The following is a 25,591-nucleotide window of genomic DNA, read 5'->3' as shown; positions in this document are numbered from 1 at the left end:
TGCTATATTCGAGATGGATGACTAGTTTGTTACTGAAGAGATGGAAACCAGTGCTGAGTCACGCTGCAATGGGATAGGATCCAGATCAGGCTGCGTTACGTTTGAGGAAATTGCTGCCCATCCTATCAACAAGTTCATCATGTGTTGAAAATTGGTGCCAGCATCTTGAGAATGATCATCAATAGAAATGAGAATGTGTGTGCCATCAGCATAACATATGAACCTCACACCGCCAGACATATAAGCTGTGCCAAGGGGCGCAAATATACCTTGAAAATGGTAGGACTGTAAAAGACCTCTGAGAGACACCATGTGCAGGAGTTTTAAACATAGAATGGTAAGGAGGGGGTTGAACAGCTTGTGAAGGATTAGAGCAATCTGAATTGAATCACACCAATACACTGTCCTGAAACCCTGCATAATGAGGCAATCACAAAGCTGATCATGTGAAAACATATTGAATGCATTGGCAAGACCAGAAGGCCCAGATCTGCCTAGTCCACCAGCAAATGAAGATTGTCAAAAACAGACATCAAAGCAGACTCTGAGCTATATGATGGCCTGAATCTATGATAGGCAGCATCCAGGATGCTGATAAGTTTGAGGTCCATCTGACCAGCCCTGCCCCCCCAGATATTTAGGATGGTAGCACACTTTGTTAATCCTTTCCTCAACAAGATCTGAAACGCATCCTTGAAATCTGGCATTTTTTCTGCCACCTGGAAACAAGCGTTCCTTCTTCTGCTCTACAAATAACCTAATGCAAACCCTAGTGTAGTAGGTTGGCCACACTGGGAGCCGTAACGACACCCACCGACCACGCACGCAACCTGGGGTTCATCCTGGACTCATCGATTTCAATGACCCAGCAAGTCAACGCCATCTCCCCCTCCTCCTTAAACACCCTTCGCATGCTTCACAAGATCTACAGATGGATCCCCACCAGAACAGAAGGACGTTCACCCAGGCCCTCGTCAGCAGCAGACTGGACTACGGCAACACCCTCTACGCGGGAACCACGGCCAAACTCCAGAAAAGACTGCAACTCATACAGAATGATGCCACAAGACTCCATCCTCCATATTCCCCGCCACAGCCACATCACAGCTCACCTGAAGGACCTGCACTGGCTCCCCGTCAGCAAGAGGATCACCTTCAAGCTCCTCAGCCATGCTCACAATTCACTCCACAACACTGGACCAGCGTACCTCAACGAATGACTCACCTTCTACACCCCGAACCACCAGCTTCACTCTGCTGACCTCGCCCTTGCCACCGTCCCACGCAACCATCGAGCAACCACCGGTGGCAGATCGTTTTCCCACCCCGCCACAAAAACCTGGAACACCCTCCCCATCCACCTTCGTCAGACCCAGGACCTGCTGGCCTTCAGGAGAATCCTCAAGACCTGGCTGTTTGAGCAGTAGCAGCATCCCCGCCCCCCAGCGCCTTGAGACCCTTAAAGGTAAGTAGTTCACTCTACAAATGAACTGATTGATGGATTGATCCTCAACATCTCTCGCCACAGCCACATCACAGCCCACCTGAGAGACCTGCACTGGCTCCCAATCAACTAGAGGATCACCTTCAAGCTCCTCACTCATGCTCACAAAGCACTTCACAATGCCGCACCAGTATACTTCAACAAATGACTCACCTTCTATACCCCAAACCTCCAGCTTCGCTCCTTTGACCTAGCCCTAACCACCGTTCCACTCATCCACAGAACGACCACCGGCAGCAGATCTTTTTCCTACTTCACCCCAAGACATGGAACACCCTCCGCATCCACCTGCGACAGACCCAGTACCTGCTGACCTTCAGGAGACATCTCAAAACCTGGCTGTTTGTGCAGTAGCAGCACCCCTACACCCTCAGCACTTTGAGACCCTCACGGGTGAATAATGTGGTCTAGAATTGCTATGATTGATTAATTGATTGAGTGTGCTTAGCAATTTCAGGGCCATTTCATTACTATCATCGACTTCAAAGAGCTTGGAGAAGCTGGTGAATCGTAAACTCTCTCCCTACGTAGAGGCTTATTGTATTTCTCCATGACACTCAATCAGATTTCATGCAGAATACAGCACAGAAACAGCATTATTGGAGTGAGGAGTCCGTAAGAGATACTGTGAATGGAGGTGCTTCTGCTATGGTCACTCTTTAAGCCCTGTGAGCAGCATTCGACACGGTCTAATATTCCACCTTTTTTTAACAGATTAAGCTATTTTGGCTTTCAGGGCACACTTCTGCCCTAGCTTAAATAATTTCTACACCCTTTCTCTTCCCTTTGATCTCCAACCTCTATTTAGTCCCACTAGCCACGTATTGAAACCTGGGGGGTAAAGGTGATTGTCTGTGCCAATGACACACAATTGCTGTTTTTGTTCTGGGAACATTCAGAAATGTCCTTCCTCAAATTCAAAACGTGTTTGAGGGTATAGCAAATGGGAGATAATCTTTCTTTTTGAAACTAAAAGAGAATAAAACAGAGGTTCTCTTTTTCAGCAAGAAGGCCCCCCCACATAGTTCTGATGACCGGCAAAATGTAACCTACCCCCATCACCTTCCTCATTTGCAAGGAATCTGGATATCTGGTTTGACTTCAACCTTTTCTGTACGACCCAAATGAAACAGATCTCTTCAATCTGCTTCATGGTCTGTTATGAAGCTTTAACACTGGTTCCGTAGGAAACCTGAAAAATTGTGATTCATGCACTTGTGACATCACACCTTGACCTCTATCTAGGTCTACCCGCTTTTCTGACCCACAGACTTCATTCATAATGCAGCAGCCAGGCTAATTCGGTGGGTCCCTTTTCACCAATGCATTTTGCCCCACCTAACGCAGCTACATTTGCTACATGTGATGAACATGATTATGTTTAAGGCCCTCACCTTGGCTTTCAGAGCCTTCTTTATTTGAGAAACAGACTTGGCCTGTATCACAAGAAAGACCCTTGAGATCTAACAACCTCTGGGTTATGCGTGTTTCCGGATTTGCTAAAGTCCCGCTGAAGGCAGGTCATTCACAGTACTGAGGGTGAAGCTCTGGAATACTTAACCGTTCAAACCCCTAACTCATAAAGAGCCGCGGCAAAGTCCTCTGTTGAGAGCTTAGATGAGGCACATTTCGAGCTAATAGTACTAAAGGAGCTTTTAGGATTGCTCGATGAGGTAGGATAATACAACATAAAGGAATGAGCAACTTGTCCAGCCAAGCTTGAGGATGTGAATTCCACATTTGTCCACATAACTGTTATTTAAAGCACTAGAAACTTGAGCTAGCATCACTTTCCTTCGCTAGAGATACTAGGAATGGGATTTTCAAAACAACAAATTGTATAAAAGTTGGGTGTTCAGAATAGCCAACAAATATGCAAATAATCTCCACTGGTCATATGTATGTGTAAATAATACTCATGCATATTTATTGTAGCCAGGCTGGGCTTTTACATCTTATGACAGAGTCAAATGATCATTGAGGCCCATGAATTTTTTTAAAGTTATTCTCTAGGATAATATTCTGATCCATTAATTATTTTCAAAAGGTAGTTAATGGTTTAGAAATAAGAACACAAATGCATGCCCAATAAATGGGCACTTAGAAATTTACAAAAATGAGCCAAAATGTGGATGTGTTTAACTAAAGTGTCTACATGCCCTACCAAAAATGGATATTGCTACAAATATTTGTCAAAATAATGTAACTCTGCACCAATATGAATTATGGTTTGAAAGTATGACATAGGCAGCTAGGTCAATACCTGGTAACTACCAGATCAGGCTTTGGTTAGCTAGAAATTATCTCACTAATAGATTAGCCTCAAACAGAAGTCACTGTGGTCCATTGAGCAAGGAAGGAATTGTCCCCGGCTCTGATTTCAAGTAGGGGTGGGCGGCAAACACTGCTTTGCATGAGGAGTTTACACACTTTTTCCACTCCACGCTCCAAGCGGAGCGCAGAGTTTGGCTAACACTCTGCCTAAAGCTGCAGAGCAGAGTTTACTGGTGTGCTTCCCATTACTTATCTGGTATACATCGGTTTGGTTAGGCTGCGTAGACACAAAATGGCTGCAGCAGTTGGAGATCCAGGGTTAAGCAGCTTTAAGGAGCTTCTCCAGCCATCCTCATGACATCACACAGTACCTCGAACCATTTGAAGGTCAAGTTAACAACCTCAATGAAGTGCCCAGTGGTCAGGTTTGCCACATGCATGGCGGCTTCGTGTTGGTGCAAGCACCAGTCTGGTGGTGGCAAGCACTGGGCCAGGGCACAGGTGCTTATCCCCTTGCTGTGGCCAGTCAGTGCCATGCACCTCCAATTTTGATGGGTTGGGGAAGAGCGTGCAGGTGCCTTTCGTATGCTTCTCATTCAGCAAGGCACTGGGTGTCCTCAGGAGATCTGAGTGAGTAGTACCCACTTATTGGCAACTTTTACTGTGGGAGGGCTTCTGCTTTTTGGGGAACTGTATGGGTTCTATCTTTGGCAAATGTTTTTGTGGTTACATCAGCAGCCAAGATAAGTGCTGTTCATTTTTGCTCCCATGTTATATCTTTATTGACTTAATATGTCTTTATTGAGTAATGTTTGTGTTTGATGAGACAATTGTTTTGGCTTTTTTAATGCATGTTCCACAGACCTTTCAGCTCAGGACTCCTGATGCTGAACTGCTGATTTTCTTAAAGATGTGGATGCATCCATTTGACATTGTTTCTTTCCACGCATCTGGCATTTCATTTGCATATTTTCTCAATCTATGCAAGGCTTTGGTGGTGAAATGGGAGCTTAGGGCTAGGCTACTCCCAATTTAGCATTCCTGACTAACATTGTTCTATTTCTCCTACTGCCACTGTCCTCACCATGTACTTCAATTGCACCGTGTCTCTCATTCTGGAGATGGTAACTCTGCTCCTCCCACCCCTAATTTCAAGTATTCAAAGAAAGAGGGTTAAGTTGAAGGCTGAACCACACTAGAGTTAATGACCAAAGCAATTTGGATACCTACAAATTTGAGAATGTCAGAGGTCAATCTATTGGTATGGGATATGTCCCAGATTGTGAGGACAACCACAGAGTGTGTTGATGAAGTCATTTAGGTTAAATGTATGTGATTGTATCCCATGTAAATATCCTGAAATTCTGACAAGGTTCCTACCTTTGTGGACCCCCATGTAAATGAAGTTTTGGTTAGTTAAATGCTAACATCTGATAAATGGTAAGTATAGCTTAATGTCTTTTTTTCTATACATATTCTAATATGGTTTTTGCTTAAATGTTATTACCTGATAGGCTTGAATAAGTACATAGATGCTTATCCCCTCACTAAAAAAAGTATATGTACATTTGTACCCACAATATGTGTCTCACTTCTCATGGAGCATTTTCTAAGCCATCCTGGTGCCTCTCAAGCATGTAAACTTGAGTCAAATGTGTTGATTTCTAGACATTGTGGATATGTGCTTTTTTGTACCAGGGTACTCTTCTTTCTGACATTCACTATCCCCAATAGGATACTTCCTAATTTACAAATATCTAGACTTATTTCAAAGGGGCTGGAATGAGTCTAGATCCAAGCAAATTAGGTAACAATCTCACTGGATTATTGAGTGCACTATTTCTGCTCCTGCAACATTTCTCTCCTATATTAGCACAAGAAACAAAATGTACTTTCTATAACCTATTTTCCGCACTCTGATTTCCTTACAGTTTGATTCGATCATACAAGACAGCAACAAAAATCTGGTGCATCACATCCTGGTCTACGGCTGTCCAAACTCCACCAACGTCAACATTGCACCAGGGATTTGTAATTACAATCCAGACTTTTATGCCTGTTCAGAGGTGATTGTTGGATGGGCTGTTGGTGGCAAGGTAAGTCAATGAATGAACAACTGGGCTTGTACAAAGTTTGTGGTCACAGTTGCAAGCACCATTGATTACTGGAGGGATTCTATCATGGAGACGGATGATTCTCTGCCATCTATAACTTAGGCTGTCCCAGCATAGCTGGTGCTACATGGTAACTTTCCGTGTTGCTTAACCATCACTTCCATATTTGATGAAACATTTTTTATTTTTTGCATCACAATAATCACTCAAAGTTCACCTCTCTTGTAGCCTTTGTTGCCCAACTGTAACATGCCCCTTTCTTGTCTCCAACTGAGGTACCGGGTTTTTAGGAAACCAATGGTGCCAGGGGACAACACCCGAAGACCTCTGAGTTCTCCCTTGTTCCGGACCACAGAAACAAGAGTCTTCTAGTCGCCGTCAGAGATCAAGTTTTTATTGGTAGCTACCAAGTAACACGTGTCCTAGAAGCACGACAAACACGGGTCATGTATTCTCAGGAGACTGTACGTGTTCGTTTTTACAGAACCAGTCTTCTCCTTTTATACAGAAATAATGGCTTCAAGCAAGAATTCTTGAGTTTATGATATGGCTGTAAACATATTTCTGTAATAATACCAAGTGCGGCGTCACGTAAGCAAAACCACATTTTAGATGTCCAGTTTGTGACAGATTACCCAGCAAGATCCGGGACTCCCATCAGATATCGATGAAACACCAATAAAGGCAGGTACCACCCAGTCATAAAACTGGCCATAAAGAAGAAGTATGGACAGGTGCATGTTTGTAGAAAGCATGTTCTGTATGGGGTGAATGGTTTGTGGAATGTTATGTGTCGATAGTATCGTATTCGGCCACTGGGCGGGGAGCCGCCCAAACAGGTTTGGCTTAAGGCAATGGAGTCAGTTTCCACAGGTCAGGGGGAAGTCAGGGAAGGTGGACGTGTCCTTTTGGATCAACCTCGACCTTTAATTGACTTAACATGAGGGCAAGAAGTAAGATGGATGCCGTTCACAAAATGGAGTCTAAGGGATTGGGACGGGAACTACGATTTAGGGGTGTTGGCTACCCTCGATTGTCACGCAAATACATAGGAATGATGTCCTAATCAGGTTTCAAGTCTTTATTTCGATTTTTAACAAATCATAAAAGACACATTAAAATACAGAAAACATTTGACTAAATCAATAAATTTAAGCAAAAACAGCAAAGAAAAACTGTACAAAAAAAATATATAGGAGCATAGGCAGCAATCAAAAAAGCAAACACACAAAAGGACATTTAAGACGAATGGGTAAAAGTGAATTAAATATCAAGTAATGAAAAAACCTGAGTAATTTATGAAACAATAAAATATGTTAGAAGGAAACATTACTGTTCGTGTTCATTATCAGTGGGCCCTTTCTTAACCAATTTACAAGTAATGCAGATGGAAAAAGCTAATTGTAATCACATATCGTTAAACTGATACATAATCAAACAGGTTATGGCAGATTGCGAGCCATATTTAGTTGGCCTGAGAACCATAGCATGTTTTACTTCTTAGCTTTCAACCTTAGGAGCCAAGCCCAACCCAGATATTTTGCGAGGCTTACGACGAAAAGTTCGGAAGTATTGGTCCTAAGCACCCGAATTGCTTCCATAGATGTTTTGAATGGTAATTTTAGAAAAAGGGGCTTTAACCACTTTTTCCGCGGTGCGGCATATCTAGGGCAAGAAAATGTCCTTCTGATTCAACATGGCCTGGACAACATGTACAGTGGGGCGATGACCCTGTGGTCCATTTGTTTGAGAATGGGTTCAAAGGCAAAGTACCCACTCTAAACTGGTGGTACAGTTTTTTATCTAGCGGTCTAGTTATTATATCCCAGTAGGGCTCTCGCGATAGATCAAGTTTAAATGTTAGGAACCTGCCTGTGAGGCTGTTGTTATTAGAAAGTAGGACTCTTTTTAGGTGGGTAGTGGCCCAATACAGAGATTTAAACTCATCTTTAGAGGGAAAGGCATTGGATTGAGAGAATAGCCAAAGATGTTCGAAGCCCATATCAGTAAGGATAGTTCTGACAGCAGAAAGCCATGGGATTTTCCCCGAGCCAGTGATGGACCTAACTTCGGCCAGTTCATTTGCGAATAGCGATAGATCTGGGGACGTCCATATACGTCTCCATAGGGCCACTAGCCTAAATCTAGCCATCTCGTTGATCGGAGGGGAACCAAGGTCTAGGCAGAGGGGATCAAAGGGGTCGACTGAGGTAGCCCTGCCAAGTTGCGGAGGAATCTGCATTGAGTTTTAAACAAATTTAGCAAGTCCATATGGCCCCAAAGATCCGCACCATATAAAATGGCGGTAGAGATTTTAACATCATAGATCTTAAGGGCCGGTAGGACCCGCTTTGTGGTTGATTCCTTTTGTTCTTTAATAAGGCAACCAGTCAGCCTTGCCAGTTTAAGATGTTGAATGTTAACCTGATCCTTCCATCTCAAACGGCTGTCAAGGGTAACCCCTAAGTAGGTCATGGTATCGACCTGCTCGAGGTTCACCCCATCCAACCTCACGGAGCTCCGAACTGGGTGATTTTTAGTGAAAACCATGAACTTTGTTTTCCCCACATTTACCACCAAGTTGTTGATGGCACAGTACTCCTCAAAGCGTTCCAAGGCCCGTTGGAGTCCGCTACGTGTTTTTGAGAGGATTAAAGAGTCATCCGCGAAGATGAGAAGTGGAAATCTCATCCCCGCCAACATTGGGGCATCAGTGGGGGTGTCCATGAAGAATTTGACAACTTGATCAATAAAAAGGAGGAAGAGTGTTGGGGCCAGGACACAGCCCTGGCGGACACCTCGAGTTACGGGGAATGTCTCCGTCACTTGTCCCTGGCCGCCCCACCTTACCCTCGCGTAGTTGTCCTCATGGAGTCTAACAATGAGGTCTAGCAGTTCTGATGGGCACCCCAAGTTTTCTAACACACCCCACAATTTGTCCCTTGGCACCAGATCGAAGGCGGACTTCAGATCAATGAATGCAGCAAAGATGGTGCCGCCGCCGAGCCAGACCACCTTCCAATAGATCAGGCAGAGTCTAAACACCTGATCTATGGTGCTCATTCCTGATCTGAAGCCCGCCTGCATAGGAGATAGGATTCCCTCTGTTTCGATCCATCCCTGGACCCGTCCCAAGACCATACGTGCTATTATCTTTTGGATCGAATCGATCAAACTGATAGGGCGGTAATTTCCTGGGATGGACTTATCACCCTTTTAATAGATCGGGACTATTTCCGCTCCCTTCCATGATTTCGGAACTGTGGCTCCATAGGCTAGGGTGTTAGCTATCATAGTTATGTACGGGAGCCACAAGGCGGGATTCGATTTAAATAAGTCCGCCGGGATCAGGTCCATGCCAGGTGCTTTCCCTCGGAGAGTCAAGGCCAGGGCCAGCTCAGCCTCAGCAATTGTGAAAATTAACTTTTCCCCTTGAGGGGTTTTCAAAAATGTATTGCCAAGGGAATTCATAACTTCGGGGTCATCGGCTCTGAATTGGGCAGAGTAAAAAGATACCCAATCCTCAAGGGGCATATTGTTTCCCGGAGTAAAAGAGTCCGAGTTTTTCCCCCATTTAACTAAGTCCCAAAACCTTTTTTGGTTATTAGAGGAAGATGCCTCCAGGAGGTCTGACCAGAACTTATCTTCCCATTCCCGTTTGGCTTCTCTAAGAGTTTTCCTGTAATTGAGCCTTGCGGCCTTCACTGCGGCCATATCCCGTGTTTTAATGGCCGAGATGAGAGCTGTATGTGCCTCCCTACATTTCCTATTGTACCATTTCTGGGGCAAGGGATTTGTTTTGGTAGGAGCATTTCGGCACGGAAGGGAGAGCAAAGATTTCAACTGTTCAAAACATTCAATATGTAATCCCATCACATTTTTAGCCAGCCTTGAATCCGCCCCCAACAAATCAATTTGCGACATTTCATTAAGCGCATTTTTTGCCACAGTATTAATATTGTCCCATAGACACTTATCCTCTATAACCCGGGACCATTTCAATCTCCTCCTATCATTGGTGAATAGGGCATCCCCAGTACAGGTGGCGGTGGGCTCCTCTTGTCTCTTTAGGCCTGGAATCTCTAATGACAATGACAGCGGGTTGTGGTCGCTTTCCGGACGCTGCAGAACTGCCATGTCAATTAGTAACTGCCAGTGCTCCATGTTCAACAGAATATAATCAATGCGGCTCTGCCTCTGCCCGTTATCAAAGGTGCAATTTGCATTGATGTCCGAAATAGTACGGCCATTACATGCACGAAAGCCCTTTTGTAGGCAGAATGCCATCCAAGACACTGCCGCCTCTGTTGCTTTTGCCCTCTTTGCCACTTTTAAGTCGGGAATGCCCCAAACGGAGTCCTCAGCCATACTCCAGGTGTCTTCCATGTCAAACAGTGGTTCTATGGTGCAATTAAGGTCACCAGCAAGAATGTTTCCGCTGTCCATTTCTGAGGTAATATGGTCGATTAAGTTCAACAAGAGCGGACTTCAACCACAGGGGAGACCTCTAGCATAGATATTAAGAATGTTCATATTTTGCTGATTCCCTTTGCTTAGTTTGATTTGGAGGAGGTCCGGATGGTCAACAGGGAGTTCGGTTGGATGGAACCCCAGAGACTGTTTCACCCAAATCGTCAGGCCACCCGAGGCCCGCCCCTTACCCCCTTTAATTGCAGGTTTAAACAAATTAATGAAACCCAACTTGTAGACAGGCTCAGTTGCCCAGGTTTCCTGCAGCAGAATAATGTCATAGTTGTCCACAAAGTTTGACCAATCAGTAGAGACAAGGCGGGCCTTAATACCTGCTATGTTCCAGGACAAAATTTTTAAAGTTTCCAATTTATCATTAGTGTTGACCATGGGGGGGGGTTGCAAAGGTAAGGGCTGTAGGACTCCCTTTGAGTGCCCATTATCATCTTTAACCTCTATATACCTAACATGGTCTATTGGAGCTGTCCTAATCATTATCGGTTCACGGACACTAAATTCGTCATGGTACGTTGATATTTTGTGACACGGGTATTGGACCTCGATATTGGGATAGCAATAAGGTCCAGATTTTCAGAACCACAGACCCTCCTTTTGCCCTTATGTAAGGCAATAACTCATGTTAATCCGAGTCCAAATCTGGATGAAGGAATTCGTGGAGATGCTGCTGTAACATCATCCTGTTGCTTAGTTCGTCCCTTGACGCAGGCTTCCGTACACATGAAGTAGCACAGAGGCCACAGAGTGCAGGAGCGCACTGGACACATAGGCAGAACATAAACAGAACTGTTAAGATCATCCCAATGAATATTAGCGTTTTCCATCCCCAGGCAGCGATCAGTCCCCAGAACCACCCTAGCAAGGACCAATCCCCTTTCTCAACGTGAAGGGAACCAGATATTTCATGTAGTTTAGAGATGGCCTGGTATACTGTCGGTGCATTATCAGGGATGAATATGCAACAACTGGATTGGATGACTCTACACACACCACCACGATCGGCAAGTATGATATCAAGGGCAATTCGGTTCTGAAGGGTCATAAGTCGATCCGACTGAAGCTCGGTTGTCAAATTGCCAAGTGCTCCGGCCGTTGTAGTCACGGCGGATTCAACTATCCTTGCTAACTGGCGAATATTCCTGCTGTTCACCATAGGCCCCCAAAACGGCAGAAAACCTTTTGTGAAGTCAGCGAATTCCTGACCCGCGGTGTCGTCTTTACTCACGACACCTCTAGCTGTCCTTGTCCGATGGTAATCTGCTCAGGCCGTGTAGGTAGGAGGCAGCAGAAATGAGATGAAACACGTGCCTGAGAAGTCAGGGGGTAACCATGTATAGGCTTGGTCGTGGCAGACGAAATACGTGCCTTTGGCTGCTAAGAGTATAGGGGAAGTTCGGGAGGCGAGCACATATGTTTCTGTGCAATGCTCTTTCCTAACTGTGCAGTGGGATCTCTACCAATACCTTGTAAACATAGGTGACCTCGGTGGGGCACTATCCAAACTGGGCGGGATTTCTTTGCTGCCTGGCTCTTGACCAGGTAAACGCCATGTTTGGTTACGTTCCAACGAGTGTATGGGGTCAGTTCGTCTTTGGGGATAGTCAGATATGTGTCGAACTCTCTACTCATATTTCTTATCCCTGCTATTAGTGCCTTGTTACTGGAATCGCTTTCAGTGGAACGGGTCGGGTATGGTTCTAGGGCGAATAGGAACATGGTCTGAAAAGCCCACAGAGAACCATAATAACTAAATGGCAGGATGAAGTATGGGATACCCTTATCCGTCGTGTGCGGCATGAGTCCGCATATCCAACAGTTTGATGTGTTCATTATAGACTGGTGTTGGTGCAGGAGTTGGATGAAAGAGTTATTTACAAATTCGAGCCTTCTGGCAGACTTGTGTTCAGGTAGAGGGTGAAAAGAATGTGGTGAGAGAGTGGGAGAAGGCGTCGGCAGAGTGTCATTTGAGAGTAGGGAAACTTGAAATACGAATAGAGCATAACCAATCAAAAGCATCACAGTGCTACACAGCATTAGAACACATATTATTAAAAATCTTCTCTTGGACAGTATAGTACACAATTGTTTTTCAAAGTTCGTAAGTTTGACAGGTCTCTCTACCCTTGGAAACTCCATCCTCTACTTGCTGCCCGCGGTGGTAGGTTGATTCTGCCAGGGAGCGCGCTCCGTTCGGTCCGGGGTGACTCCCTCGGACCAACCAGAACCGTGGACCTAAAACTTCCTTGGTTGCACTCCCTACACTTCAACCGCGACCCTAGCAGCAGAACCGGATGGCGGTTCGAAAATCAAAAAATGAGCTAGTTCCCTGGGACGAGAGAGCTGGAAGATAAAAATAGTTCTTGGGGGAAAAAGGGAAATCACATTAGATCAAGGTTTTATTAGTCCCTGGGGCTGGATCTCAGGTTGTATCGTCGCTTCTCAGGTATAGTGTGGTCTTTAAACAATGTCTCAGGTTCGGTAGTGTCCAATTGCATAGATGGTGACACACGTCCTTGCAAAATACGATCACTCTCCTTTTCGGTACCAGTCTCTTTTAAACGTGCACCGCTGAAAGGGATGAAACGAGGTACGGATTTGGTCTTAGAGTCGGCAAGTCCTTTATCGACCCACCGGTCGTATGGAAGGGGCAGAGGGACCCGTTTGCAATGGGTCCCATGCACCCAGTTCTTTTTGCCGTCCACCCGAACCGCTGATCTCGTGGAAAGAAGTACCAGGTATGGTCCGGTCCACCTCGGCTGTCCGTTGTTGGTGCGCTGGAAATTCCGCACCAATACCCACGTACCGGGTTTGATTGTATGACCTGGATCGTCAAGGGCTGGCGGAGAGGAACTGTGAACCTGTTGGTGTAAAACACGCAATTTAGCTGTCAATTCGCACAAATAATCAAACAGTACAGGGTGTTCTATTTCACGGAGTTTCTTTGGTCTTGGCACGCCCCAGACGTTGGCTGGGCGGCCAAACACGATCTCGTGGGGGCTAAGACCTAATCTGGAATGGACGGTCATCCTAGTTGACAAGAGTGCTAGGGGCAAGGCGTCAGGCCATTTAAGACCTGTACTGGCTTGGATCTTGGCTAGCTTGAGTTTCAAAGTGCCATTGTAGCACTCTACTAATCCAGCTGATTGGGGGTGATTTGCAGCGTGGAATTTCTGGTATATGCCTAGACATTCACACACTCTCTTCATCACTCGTCCTATGAATTCACTTCCATTATCACTCCAGACAATTCTAGGCATACCGAATCTCGGGAAGAACTCTTTGACAAGGGCTTTGGCAGTTGTCATAGCAGTATTGTCTTTAAGGGGGTACGCTTCCACCCACCTTGAAAAAGCGCAAACAACAACGAGCACATACTTTAGATTGTTGCACCTTTCCATGTGAATGAAATCGAGCTGCAAAACCTCGAACGGATACGTAGGAGGCGCAAAGTGACCAGCTGGAGTTGGAGTCCCTTTACCGGGATTGTGTTTTAGGCATATCATACAGTTTCTGACCACATTTTCTGCAAATTTTGGGATATTGCTATTCTGCCATACTGGGGCCAATAGCTTACATATTCCTTTCGAACTGATGTGTGCCATGCCGTGAGCCATTGTTACTACTGCAAGTACGTATGCATTAGGTAGTAGCCATCGCTGGTGTTCCGATAATTCGACCCAATCTACCCTTACTTTCTCTCCATTCATTCAACTCATTCTCAGTTGCCTCAGCTTGTATGCATTTTACGCTTTCAATGGTGTCCTCACACATTCCCACATCAGTAGTACATCCAGCGCGACCCGCAACATACATTCGACTCATCGTGTCCCTTGCGGTTTCTTTCGCAACCTCGTCTGCAAATGCATTCCCGCGGCCAATATCGTCTTGAATTTTCTTGTGTGCACTGCATTTCATAATGGCAACCTGTAGTGGCATGGTCAGTGACTCAAGGAGCTCATGAACTAGCTGACCATGTTGTATCTTTGCACCATGTGAGGTAAGGAAACCAAGTTCACGCCATAGTCTCCCAAAACTGTGAGCCACGCCAAAGGCGTATTGGCTGTCCGTGTACACATTCACTCGCTTTCCTTTTGCTAACACGCATGCTCTGGTAAGTTCAATGATTTCCGCAGCTTGTGCAGAGTTGTGGGAAATACGTGCGGTCTCTACAATGGTGTGTAATGTTGTTACAGCATATGCAGCAGTCGTATCACCATTCGGTAACTTGAAACATGAACCGTCAACCCATAAAGTATCATTGCATTCAGGAAGGGGAGTGTCCTGTAAGTCTACTCTCCCTTTTGTCTCTTCTTCTGTCCTAAAGCAGCAGTCATGTTTATCGCTCTTGTCTGTTCCTGTCGGCATGGGTAATAACGTTGCGGGATTCAGTGTATCACACCTCTTTATGTGGATGTGGCTTGCTAGCAACGTCAGTTCGTAACTGGATAGTCGAGCACTAGTAAGGTGTTGTGTCTTTGTCCTGTTTAGTAAAATGTCTACTGCGTGCGGAACCATAACGATCAGAGTATTATTCATGACTAATCCAGCGGATTGTCGAATGCAGACAGCTGCTGCGGCGGTAGCCCTCAGACAACTTGGTAGTGCCTTAGCCACAGGATCCAGAGTTGCCAAAAAATACGCGCATGGGCGCTGTCTGTTCCCAAAATGTTGTGTTAAGACTGATAATGCACAACCTTCCTTCTCATGGACATATAATGTAAAAGGCTTACTGTAGTTGGGGTTTCCCAACACAGGGGCTGAACACAATGCATCACGCAATTTGTGAAAACTCGTCTGACAATCTTCAGACCAGGGCATAGGATTGGGCGTATCTTTACGGAGTAGTGCCAGCAAGGGTTTAGCTAGCAGTGAGAAATTCGGTATCCATTGTCTACAGTACGATGTAATGCCCAAAAAAGCTCGAACTTCTCTCTGTATCCTTGGGGCACTTAGTTCTGCAATTGCCTGTATTCTTTCTGGTGTCAGTCTCCTTCCCTCCTTCGACAAGACGTGACCTAAGTAGGTTACTTCTTGTCGGCAAAATTGTAGTTTGGAAAGGGAGACTTTGTGCTTCATGTCACATAAGTGATGCAATAATGATAACGTAGCTTTCTTGCAAATTTCTTCAGTGTCCGCAGTGATCAGCAGATCGTCTACGTACTGAATCAGAGTTGAACCACTTTGTAGAACAATCGTGTCTAGTTGTGTTTTCAGGGCCTGACTGAATATGGATGGGCTTTCGCAGTAGCCTTGAGGAGCGCACTTGAAGCGGAAGCTTCGTCCTCCTAAATTAAATCCGAAAATATCTCTACTCTCCTCGGCAATCGGGATACTGAAGAAAGCGTTCTTCAGGTCAATCACCGAGAACCAATTTGCTGAAGCTGGAACCATTGTCAATAAAGCAGTAATGTCGGGGACGACTGGAAACTGTGGGATAACTATCTTGTTTACTTCTCTGAGGTCGATCACGAACCTATACAAAGGGGGTTGTGAAGGATCAGTACGTTTTAAGACGGGCAAAACCGGACTGTTGCAGACATTTCCTGTCGTTTCTTCGATGACGTCTTTATCAATCAAATCATGAACAATTTTCAACAATGCTTTTTCGCATTCGCTAGATATTTTGTATTGGGGAATACGTGGCAACTTAACGTCGGCTTTCAACGTTATGACATATGGTGTTATCTCCAAACGACCTACATCATTAGAACCATTAGCCCAGAGTATATCAGGAAGTGACAATAATTCAGTTGGAATATTTTCCTTTGATAAATACATCGAAGAAATGACCTTCTTGCCTAAAGTAAGTTGTACTCCCGAGGGAGAACAGTACAAGGTCGCATATAACCTTTTTAGTAAGTCCAAACCTAGCAAATTTTCACCACAACCTGTTGTCAAAATGAGGGGTGCTTCTAATTCGCATGGGCCAACAGAAAGAGACATAGGACTAGAGATCGGGTTTCTAACAGGGGCGCCAGAGAAACCTACTGAGACATTCATTTCGCCAGACAAAGGTGCGCCAGGAAGTTTCGAGTGCATGATAGAACTTTTTGTGGCACCAGTATCCAGCAGAAATGGCTCTGACACTCCTGAGGCTATTACCTCGACATAAGGTCCATTCTGATCTACCGGAACTGAGACAACTCCCTCTCTTTGTCCATGGCTGTCCTAGCAATCGTTACCCTCATTTTCGTGTTCAGCGTAATAGTCGTCAGCATAGTACTGAGCTGATTTAGACGATGAACTATTCTGTTGGTCAAAGCTATTCATGGACTTCTGAGGCGGAAAAGAAGTTGTATTCTGAGTGAAATTTCCACGGCCTCTACCTCTAGGGGCATGTTGAACACCTCTCCCCCTTACACCTTGACCACCGTTTAAACGTCGTGCAAGAGCCGGACAATTATCCTTAAAATGACCCTCTTCTTTGCAATACGCACATTGATTCGGGCCATATGTAGGACGCTGGTGGGAAAACTCGTTACCTTGCGCGTTCCTCGAATACTGCTGTCGCAGTTGATAGTCGGGCTGACTAGCCGTGCGAGGCGGATAGGCCTGCTGGAGGAGAACTTTAGTTTTCAAATCTTTCGTCTTTTTATCTGCCTTGTCTAGCTCGTCTTTGCGCCTATTCTCATAGTACTGGGCTGTAGCTAAAATCTGTGCTGACGTAGAGACAGCCCAAGCACTCTCAGAGTCTTTTAGTTTATTACATAGTTCAGGGAGCAAATTATGTACGAACTTGTCCACAAACAATCTTTGGCCACCCTCGGTAGCCATATCTTGGCCACTGTGGTCGGTGAATGTTTCCTCAAATCTCGTGAAAAAGTCAGACACATTCTCATCTTTCTTTTGTTTACATGCTGATAGCTTGTCCCAATTTACGCGTACTTCAGGCATTATTGTCTTCATGTACGCTATAATTCTACCGGGAAGTTCAGCTATTAACGGCTCAGGTTTAAAACCACCGACTTGTCTAGCATCTGTAGTCGCAATGTTCGCCCATGAGTCACCTAGTTCCTGATCCGTATGACGTATCTTGCTCCATAAAGAATGTGGAACAACGTTCCCAAATAACATGTCTACGTCTGCTAAATTCATTATACATGAGCTTGCAGTTTGCGATAACTCCTTATAATACCCAGTTGGGTTCTTACGAGGGTCAGGTAGTGACTGTTTGAGTGCTAATACTTCCGATCTTTTCCATGGGACATGTACCCATACATGCTGGAAATGGGGCAGAATTGGTGGATTAGCATTCGCATCACCTTCCGTCCAAACAGGAGGAACCTCTCTCATGGGGTACTGTTTCGCTCTTTTCCTACTAGACGTACCACATTCAGACGATGACCCAGAGTTACCACCTGTGCTTCGATATGATAATAATACCTCAACTGCTTTGTCGACATCGGGACCTACAATCATGCCTTCCCCGAATTTAAATCGTATACTACACAACTTTCGAGAGTTGCTCTCTTGACCATTATCTTCCAAATCCTCACACAGAAAAACACACATCTCTTCAAAAACATATCTTTGCGTCGGTTCATCCCATTGACGGAAAACGTTCATGACGGACTCTACATCATATCTGGCTGTATCCAGAGCCCAATTCCGTGCTAACTGATTCAGGCATTCCCTCTCTCGATAATCAGGCATTTGGCTTCGTAACTGTCTTAGTCCCGTATTAGGGGTCGTTTTAGGCGACCGAAAAAGTGGTGAAGGAATGTTAGTAATAATGCTGGCCGTTTTATGCCAGACGGAAGGTGAAAGTGGAGGAATAACTGGTGTCAGAACAGAGTCACGCAAAGCAGAAACAGAAGCGTTCGCAGAACTAGTATCGGAAGAAATAGAAGGTGCGCTAGGCGAAGTTGTAGAAGGAACAGTAGGAGAAATAGATGTGACTGGTGAGCCTTGAGGAGGCTGCACTAGAGAAATAGAAGCCAGCTGAAGAGTAGCTGGTGAGTGCTGTAGAGGAGCTGGTATAACAGCTACCAGAGGTGCAACTAAAGGTTGCGGAGGTGCTGTGGCATTTTGCGCATAGGGTGGTGGCGAACTCAGCAAATGCGCCATTAATGGATCTTTCTCACGCTCTTTTACTGTCTCTTGCTGAAGAGATGGTAAAACAGGATAGCATTTATCTATTGCCATTTTACGTTGCCTGTGCAACTGCTCACTTATTCGATCCTCTTCGTTGTCTTTAAATTTTATATCGCGGCTTGTATTACCGAAATACCCCTTTCCCTCTTATTCTTCTTTTCTAGTTTAATTGCCTTTTGTTTGGCATCTTTACGCCATAAGCGGAAAGAGTCAAACATCGCCTGTCGGGCTTTCTTTTTGAACAGTTTGATCTCTAGGTTATCTAGAATTTCTGAGTCGAAACTACCATATTGGGGCCATTTTAAAACACCATATTTACGGGTGTATTTTATCCACACTTCATTATATGTGATAGGACCTACGCCATGTCTTACATAGAGCTCATACGTTGGAGTTCCAATTGGAGGAACCGGACACGAATCCTCTAATCGGGAGTCCCTATTATAACCAAGACAAAACAAGTTTCCAAGTCTGCTAAAACCAGGCATCTTCGCTCACTAGTCTAGCTTCAAACTTCAAAGGTTTATCTATTATGATATTTCTCGTGAAAACACGAGTCCTTCGGCTTTGGGGCTTGCAAGTGCCAAATCAAGTCGTATCTCCAGGATACCAAAAACTAAGGACAAACTAAGGACTGGGAGACGCTCCACTTATACTTAACTGAAGTATTTGAAGATCGGTGACGTCGCTAGAAGACTCGTCTATTGTTTCGCTCTACCAAGGATCACTGGGTCCAAAACAAGGTGATAGTCAGGCCAGCAGTCCTTCGTAGCCGTCGGGACGCGGGGAACCTCGCAGCAAAGACCTTCGGAACCACGTCGACATACAGGGGTCGCTGAAGTGGCTGGCCGTCCTCCGGAATTTTCACACGAAGCTCCTCACGAACATCTGGCTTGTACCGTCGCCGCTTGATATCGCCCCGAGTTGGGCGCCAATTGAGGTACCGGGTTTTTAGGAAACCGGTGGTGCCAGGGGACAACACCCGAAGACCTCTGAGTTCTCCCTTGTTCCGGACCACAGAAACAAGAGTCTTCTAGTCACCGTCAGAGATCAAGTTTTTATTGGTAGCTACCAAGTAACACGTGTCCTAGAAGCACGACAAACACGGGTCATGTATTCTCAGGAGACTGTACGTGTTCGTTTTTACAGAACCAGTCTTCTACTTTTATACAGAGATAATGGCTTCAAGCAAGAATTCTTGAGTTTATGATATGGCTGTAAACATATTTCTGTAATAATACAAAGTGCGGCGTTACAAAAGCAAACCCACATTTTAGATGTCCAGTTCGTGACAGATTACCCAGCAAGATCCGGGACTCCCATCAGATATCGATGAAACACCAATAAAGGCAGGTACCACCCAGTCATAAAACTGGCCATAAAGAAGAAGTATGGACAGGTGCATGTTTGTAGAAAGCATGTTCTGTATGGGGTGATTGGTTTGTGGAATGTTATGTGTCGATAGTATCGCATTCGGCCACTGGGCGGGGAGCCGCCCAAACAGGTTTGGCTTAAGGCAGGTCAGGGGGAAGTCAGGGAAGGTGGACGTGTCCTTTTGGATCAAGCTCGACCTTTAATTGACTTAACATGAGGGCAAGAAGTAAGATGGATGCCGTTCACAAAATGGAGTCTAAGGGATTGGGACGAGAACTACGATTTAGGGGTGTTGGCTACCCTCGATTGTCACGCAAATACATAGGAATGATGTCCTAATAATTATCGGTTCACGGACACTAAATTCGTCATGGTACGTTGATATTTTGTGACACGGGTATTGGACCTCGATATTGGGGTAACAATAGGGTCCAGATTTTCAGAACCACACAACTTCCTGCTTTCTCTCACTCACTGAAAAAAATATCCCCCCCAGGACCTATTTTAAATAACAGGAGTAATTGCAGACAAATTGAATGGGCTAAACTCCAGGTACAGAAGGGTCGAAGAGACACACTGAAAAAGGGGAAAAGGACAAGAAAACCTGGAGTGCAAATGCCAGGTATATGTTACATTGTGACAAGGCAAAAGGAAAACAAAAAAATGCAATGACTGATATTAGACTTAGACACAAACAGCACCAGGGGCTAGATGTAGGTAATTTCTATTCAACGATTCCTAAATATCGAATTTTACCAATTCGGTATTTAAGAATCGGTAAATAGAATGTAGGTAAAAAATCAGTAAATTTTACCAATTCGGTAATATTTGTTACTACCGTTAGGAATGAATGGGAAGCTATTCACTATTACCGATTCAGTAAATACCGAATTGGTAATAGGGGGAGCATATTCAAGGGTGGCAGGGTGTCACATTGACACCCTGTTGCACCCCTAAATCGTGCATGTGTGCACATGTGGCGCACATACATGTCCTAAGGGCATTTATGTCTGCCATATGGCACTTTTAAAAAAGCACAAAATTGCTTTTTTAAAGGTATCCGTTATTTACCACCAACTTGTAGTTGGTGGTAAATAACGAAACCTTAAAACAAAAATGCTTAAATTAAGGAATCGGTAAATTACTGAATCCTTAAATCCAGCCTCCTACATTGCAAACGGCTAATCACCGGTCGTAAAGGGGAATTTACCAATTTTCAGCCGTTACCGACCGGTATTTGCCCACCTACATCTAGCCCCAGATGAGCTATAAATCAGGACAAAAACTATACACTTGCAGCAGTATCTCAGTATTCTCTTTTAGGGGCTCTTTAAGCCAATGTAAATTTTGCTCAGGACAATTATATCTCTAAATGATGACTTACCTACACTGATGTTAACAACATCTATGTAAAAATAAAAAGTACAATTGCTGAAGAAACAAGTCATAAAGAGTGGTAGAAAGGGGTGTGAAGTGAGATAGAAGATAAAAAGAGGGTAATGTAAAAAACCAGAATAGGCGAAAGAAAGTTTGTTAATGAAGTGGATAAATGAGAGAAGAAAGACAACAATTGGTGAAAAGAAGGGGTGAGGCAAAAGAAGGAGAGGAAGAATCCAGAGGTAGAGAACATAAAAAGTAAAGAATGAAAAAGAGGAAAGAAGTTGGCCAATACATTTACAAAACTGACAACATTAAGTAGAGTAAAATGGATCACTTATACATTTGCATGTGAGTCTCTAATAATCAAAATAAAATAGTCAAAGTATCGGTATTAACTCAAACATTTAATCCTTTCTTTCTAATCTTAATGACACAAACACTTGACCTTAGTGTAGAGCAAGATATGCAAATTTACTGCTGCAAAAGTGTTAGGACAGCAATCTGATTGGTGTGAGTTGGCAATGATTCTCAGGAGAAGAACCTGGACTACTTAGGCATAATAGTAACCCAGGTTCTGTTGGGATACATAACTCTTGCTTGTACCTGATTTGCTCAGCCATCAATACTCATGTTGGTCACTATTCACTTCCCTTCCTGGTCAACTGTTAGGCAACTAAAATTACACAGTGCAACCATAACCATATCACTGGCTATCAATTAAAAATCGAATCAAATTTAAGTCACTTTGCTTAGCATTTAAAGCCATTCATAACCAGAGTCCTAGGTTTTTGCAAACTCAGCTTTCCACCTATCGCCCTTCAAGACCACTGAGATCGATGTCACTGCATCAACTAGCGATACCACGCACCAGGACGGTCACTTGGGGAGACAAACGTTTCACGGTATCTGCAGCCAGACTCTGGAACTCGCTCCCATTGACAATCTGAACAGCACAATCGCTCCTCCAATTCCGGAAACTGGTGAAGACCTGGTTGTTTATTCAGTAATAGGCTCCTCGTTTAGATGTTGCTACCCTCAGAAAAAATTCTATTTGGTATTCATAGCGCCAAGACGCCCGTGGGCAAATGTATGCGCTCTATAAATTGTATTAATAAATAATAAATAACAAATAAAACAAGGCAAGTGCGCAGCTCAGAGGGATAATACCCCCAGACAGCATGTATTTGATAAGAGGAACACAGTAACACAAGGAACCGTTGTACATCTTTCAAGGGCTTGAAAGATCACCATTGTATTCCCGTATCCACTGACAGTAAATGTTTTGGCGTTCCCCATCAAGACCCAGGAAATCAGTACCATAGTGTAGAGGTAAACATTCTGTGTTGACGGTGGTGATGCCCATGCTAATAAAGACTAAGCCTCCAATGTAGCATCATGACTGTGGTATCTAAAGAAGGTAGGAGAGGGGGAGTGTGTGTCTAGAAAGTAGTTTTGCAGATAGGATCCCACCTGGTCCTGCAAATTTCATATGGCTCCTTTTCCAGACCTCAGCCAGTTTGGAGGAGATCCCATTATAGTGACAGTCTGTAGTATGGTTAATGGGCCTCTTTTTGCGTGCATGTTAAGTTAGAATGGCTTATTAAAAGTTTAAACACCATTTTACCTTTTGCTGCTTTTTGCACACAACACTGCTTAAATGTTTTTGCAAAGTTAGCTTTCACGAAGGTCTATACATGAGAAAAGGTTTGTTTTTCAACATCTCTAGACATACATCGTGCCCCCAGTCAGTACAGTGAGTGCTGAGCCGTCAAGGTTATCATAACATGTGAGCTTGTTTATCGGCGTGTCCGTATAACACATTCTAGACACAACATTTTTGCAGCTGCAAGCAGAGTAGGATTCTGGCGCCTTTATCATAGCACACTTGCCATAATTTCACACAATTTGGAAGATTCCAGTGATGCAGAGAGACTAGCCGATACAGATGCAATTTACACTTACTGAGCGGACAGGTAATGGGGCCCCCCAAAACAAGCTCAAGAAACCTTTTATAGTTTTAGAATACATAGTTCCTAGATAGGGAGAGTGTTTAAGCTACTATATCACCTGTTTGCACTATCATTGTAATATGATTTTTCCTTTTGTATTTTATTGAGTTGTAACCATGCTGACCATATTATTTTTAGTCATATGTCTGCCTATGTTGACCAAAATACTGCGCTTGAGATCACGTCGTTAAAATAAATATTTTAACCTTACCGTGTCTCTTTTTCACTCCTGTTGTGGACTGGTATGAGAGTATAACAAAAGAGTGTTCTCACTTCCCACCATTCCTGAGATGGTCCTAAGTCGCATGTTCTAGGTAGTCTAATCATTGGTTACTTTGCTATAGGATGAAGAGCTAATGTGACACTAATTGCTAGCGGGTTGGGGTTTCTAGGTACTGATGTGAGTTTCTAGTACACCACAATTCACTAATGTCCTAGGTCTCTGTGCACAGTTCTGTGTATGAGCAGAAATCCTTGCAACAAGTCTTTGAATCGATCCAAAGACTACAATTGGGAAAGCTAGAGCACTGCCAAAGAATGGTTTCCTGGGTCAGTTAGCCTCCTCAGCATATCCACTTAACTTCCATACTTCCCATTTGCAGTGGGACCACCATGACAGAAGGTAGTGAGTTTAGAACTGCAGCTCTGAGTATGTTTTTTGCAATGGCCACTTAAACAGATCCAGATCCAGCCTGGGTACTTGTTCTTTGCTCATACCTAAAAAGTCCGCTGTTATTGCCGACACGCTGGGGCATCGTATAAAATCTGCATGGTGAATACCCAGTCCACTATTGTACACCAGTTGCAAGTGCATAGCAAAGACTACCCTTGGTGGTTTGCTTGCCCACACAAAATGCTAACCATTTCAAACAACCAGTTGATGAAGTTAGCTGGCATATTGTATGATTTTAGAGTGTATACAAAAAGACTCCCTCAAACTAAAACACACTGCACAATGACATCTCCCATGATCTATTTGGCAAGTGACTTGATTGACCAATCAAATAAAAAAGCAAAAGTAGTGTCCATGTTAGTTTAGGAAGAGTTCTGACCATCTACTATTTGTTCCCTGGGGCCCAGCCTAACCTTAAGGGGCGTAGTTGGCCCCCTCCTAAGTTGATTTCGGCCTCAAGGAGCTTATCCCTTGAGGCTCAGCCCCACATGTAATATTATTAGCTAATGCCAGTTGGTATTCCAGATTTCCCCTCCCTACAAGAGTCCAAAATCTCCTAAGATCTTTCTGGGAGCATGCCTCCCCAATTTGCTTTCACTTTCCTCATCCCAATTCCTCTTGGCCTTAGTAATAGCTAATTTATACAACCTCCATAGGTCTCGCATATTTTCCTTTAGATTGCTCTGACTAGTTGCTGATTTCAACAATCTACACTCACTTGAGAACCATGAGTTTAACCTGCGTAATTCACTGCCATTATGATTTGTGTTTTTTTTGTTGACATAGAAGTATTTGGAAAGCTGATGACATCTTTTTTACATGCAACCCACTAACATCTTCCTCGTTTTCCATGGTCTGGGCATGCAATTGGATCCCTACTAGCTGATCAAGTAAATCCTGCTTAATTTTGTTAAGTTTGTTTTCATCCTCCAGGTCCAAGTGCCATTTCAGGTGACGTTTGTAATTTGTAGGTGCTCCCTATTTTGTGATCAAGTTGCTCCTAGGTGCACTCACTTCTTCCTCCCAGGGTGAAACTAATTCCAGACTAAGTGTGTTATGGTCACTATCCCTGCTCCTGATTACGGTCATATCAACTAAGGTAGGCCACAACCTAAGATCTCCTAAAAGTAAATGTGGCTGGATCCTGTTGGTCCGATGAAGGTCAATTCATCTTCCTTATCTGATATAGTTTTCCCATGTGTGCCCCTTAGACTATGTTCCAAGGTCAGTGTTTTTAATTGTAAAGCTGGATGAGGCCATTTCTTGATTGGGATGAGTTTAAGCGAGGGGACATGCCGAAGTTTGTCCTCCTCATTTGCTTCTAAGATATCATCCTTGTCCAGGGGTCCAAAAGTCACATTAAAATCACCCCTAACAATTATCAGATTGGAAGTCTGCCTCTTGACTAGTAGCCTGTCTAAAATTAGCATAGTAAGGGATTTACCTCCCCCTCTGATGCCTCTGACATAGATGTTAAAAATGCCTACTGTGTTGCCAGAATTGCTTTTCAATCTAACAGCTTGGATATCTAGGGTGTTTGTGTGTTATCGTTCAGTTTTGCAGTTCAATACAGTGCTGTGCTAGTCCATATCAACATTCCACCTGATGGAGGACCCTTATTAGATGCTATTCTGGGCTGGTGGAATGAAACATAGCATGGTATAAACATTGGGGTTGAGCT

The 25,591-nt window shown here is 44.2% G+C and overlaps 1 protein-coding gene across 1 annotated transcript in view; it reads left to right on the top strand.

The window, feature by feature from the left end:
* LOC144767802 (putative DBH-like monooxygenase protein 2) overlaps window positions 1-25,591 on the top strand; it is a 169,779-nt gene that overhangs the window by 31,994 nt on the left and 112,194 nt on the right. The window contains exon 5 of the mRNA XM_078651180.1: window positions 5,710-5,874. Within this exon, the coding sequence (XP_078507306.1) occupies window positions 5,710-5,874 (165 nt within the window). The remainder of the gene's footprint in view (window positions 1-5,709; window positions 5,875-25,591) is intronic.

The sequence above is a fragment of the Lissotriton helveticus genome, chromosome 7, assembly GCF_964261635.1.
Source record: "Lissotriton helveticus chromosome 7, aLisHel1.1, whole genome shotgun sequence".
NCBI lineage: Eukaryota > Metazoa > Chordata > Amphibia > Caudata > Salamandridae > Lissotriton > Lissotriton helveticus.
Note: the sequence above shows the minus strand (reverse complement) of the source record. Positions and strands in the feature narration are given on the sequence as shown.